General features: G+C 38.0%; 1 protein-coding gene across 4 annotated transcripts in view; it reads left to right on the top strand.

Annotated features, from left to right (window-relative positions):
• The window catches only part of LOC125042974 (kinesin-like protein KIF13A), a 203,800-nt gene that overhangs the window by 199,442 nt on the left and 1,858 nt on the right, over nucleotides 1-2,500 (top strand). For all 4 annotated transcript variants that reach the window (XM_047638836.1, XM_047638837.1, XM_047638835.1 and 1 more), the window contains one exon: nucleotides 2,477-2,500. This exon is cut by the window's right edge and continues 1,858 nt beyond it. In XM_047638836.1, coding sequence (XP_047494792.1) covers nucleotides 2,477-2,500 — 24 coding nt within the window. The remainder of the gene's footprint in view (nucleotides 1-2,476) is intronic.

The raw sequence follows: 2,500 nt of genomic DNA, 5'->3' as shown, positions 1-2,500 counted from the left end.
ATGATTTTCATGATATTCATGATTTATGCTATTATTTTTTTCCTTATATATTAATACAGTTTCTTATATTTTCCAATAGTAAGTTACCGGAGATGGTATCACCATTTATTCTCTTCTTGGCTTCTGTAGCAAGATTTTATATGACATGCTCTGTGTGCCTTTTCCAGCCCTTTTTTGAATTTTTATTTTTTATTTTTCATTTATTTTTTATTTATTTATTATTGTATTTATTTATCACTTGCAGATGAATATTTTTTGAAACAGTGTTAATGTTATGCATGGGCAAGGTTTTGAAAAGGGCTGCTATGAATGCTTTTTTTTTTTTTTTTTTTTTTTTTTTTACTGCAGAGCATTAGATTATTTCATATACTTTACCATGTGTGTCAAGCTAAAATTTAGAAAGGAGAAGAGGTCGTATGATAATTATCAATTACTGTTGTTGATATGAGCATACAAAATGATTCCACACTGGTTTCAGTACACTGTTCTGCAGTAATTCACATAAAATTTATTTTTTACCTCTTATTCTCAGATGTTATGACAGTGGCTGGAATCATAGTAGTAATTAAAATTTATTTTTTACCACTTATTCTCAGATGTTATGACAGTGGCTGGAATCATAGTAGTATAGTGATGGCCATAGAGGAAATTTTTCACTGGATTTTTCCCAAATACCTTTTTGGTTACTCTGTATGATTTTTACCAATTTTCCGTTTGAGAAGCATATTCTGGAGAAAACTGGAGATGGGTTATTGGGCAGTGTTCATTGTGTTGTGTGTGGCATATTTATTTAGAGTAGAATGGATTTTTCTCTACAGGAACATGCCATGCTTTGGTTTGTTATTCTGTTCCTTGGTCACATCAAAGCAAAGTCTGTCTCTTTCTTCATTTTTAGATGCATGTTTAAATAATATGGTCAAATATTTTCAACATTTTCTTTAGTTAAGGGTGTTGGCTTTCATAGTGCATGTTGTGAATATAATCTACAAAAGATATATTCAAATCTCTGGAAGGCATGCTCTATACTTCAGTTTTATGTAACTGATGTAGATCCTAGAAGATCATTGCATTAGTGGGTTATACATGTTATCTCAGAATCACTCACTTATGAAAATTTAGCCATAGTAATGAAAGAAATCTGAAAGGAAATACAGTGCAAACAATAATTCATGGTAGTTTTGTATTTTATTTTATTATTTTTTTTTTATAATCACATTTAGTGTTTTTTTAATGGAGCTTTTCCAGATTTTTATACTCATATTTGTTGCCTCTTTCTCTGGATATTAGTCTCACACTCTCTATCTCTCTCTCTTGGAAGTGTAGGTTCATAACTTTCAAAGCAGTTAGTTTACTGATATTGGTCTTATATTTCTTGTAAAATATCACAGTATATAGAAATATAAATTTATGGTATGGTATATCTCTTTTTTTATGTTACTGAAAACTTGTGTGCCCAGATATAGACAGGTATCATATTTCATAGTGACTCACCCACCCACCCACCCACCCACCCACCCACCCACCCACCCACCCAAACACCCACAAACCCACCCATCCACAAACCCACCCACCCACCCACAAACCCACCCATCCACAAACCCACCCACCCACCCACAAACCCACCCACCTATCCACCCACCCACCCACCTACCCACAAACTCACCCACCCACCCACCCACAAACCCACCCACCCACAAACCCACCCACCCACCCACCCACAAACCCACCCACCCACCCACAAACCCACCCACCCACTCACCCACAAACACACCCACCCACTCACCCACAAACCCACCCACCCACTCACCCACAAACCCACCCACTCACTCACTCACTCACTCACTCACTCACTCACTCACTCACTCAATCACTCACACCTCTCATACACTCTCTTTCTTTCTCTCTCTCTCTCTCTCTCTCTCTCTCTCTCTCTCTCTCTCTCTCTCTCTCTCTCTCTCTCTCTCTCTCTCTCTCTCTCTCTCTCACTCTTCTCATACTCTCTCTCTCACTCACTCCTCTCATACTCTCTCTCTCACTCACTCCTCTCATACTCTCTCTCTCACTCACTCCTCTCATACTCTCTGTCTCTCTCTCTCTCTCACTCTCTCTCACTCTCTCTCGCTCTCTCTCTCTCTCTCTCTCTCTCTCTCTCTCTCTCTCTCTCTCTCTCTCTCTCTCTCTCTCTCTCTCTCTCTCTCTCATTCATTTATTCATTCATTCACTCACTCACTCACTCACTCACTCACTCACTCACTCACTCACTCACTCACTCACTTACTCACTGTTAACACGGCAATTCCTGATATTCCTTTAATATGCTCTATTATAGTACATCAGAATTCTTTTGTAAAACAAATCTATTAACAAAGTTGGCTGTTTTTCTCTCTTATCTTCTGGAGTATGGTATTTTGACTGATGGGTTTAGGTTCTTTCATTCTGTTTCTCATACTGTAGTTCCTCTTTTGTGTATTCTCAGGTGAGGGTCTGAACAGCATGCGAC

This window comes from Penaeus chinensis, chromosome 33 (genome assembly GCF_019202785.1).
Source record: "Penaeus chinensis breed Huanghai No. 1 chromosome 33, ASM1920278v2, whole genome shotgun sequence".
Classification (NCBI taxonomy): domain Eukaryota; kingdom Metazoa; phylum Arthropoda; class Malacostraca; order Decapoda; family Penaeidae; genus Penaeus; species Penaeus chinensis.
This window is presented reverse-complemented; position numbering and strand designations above follow the sequence as displayed.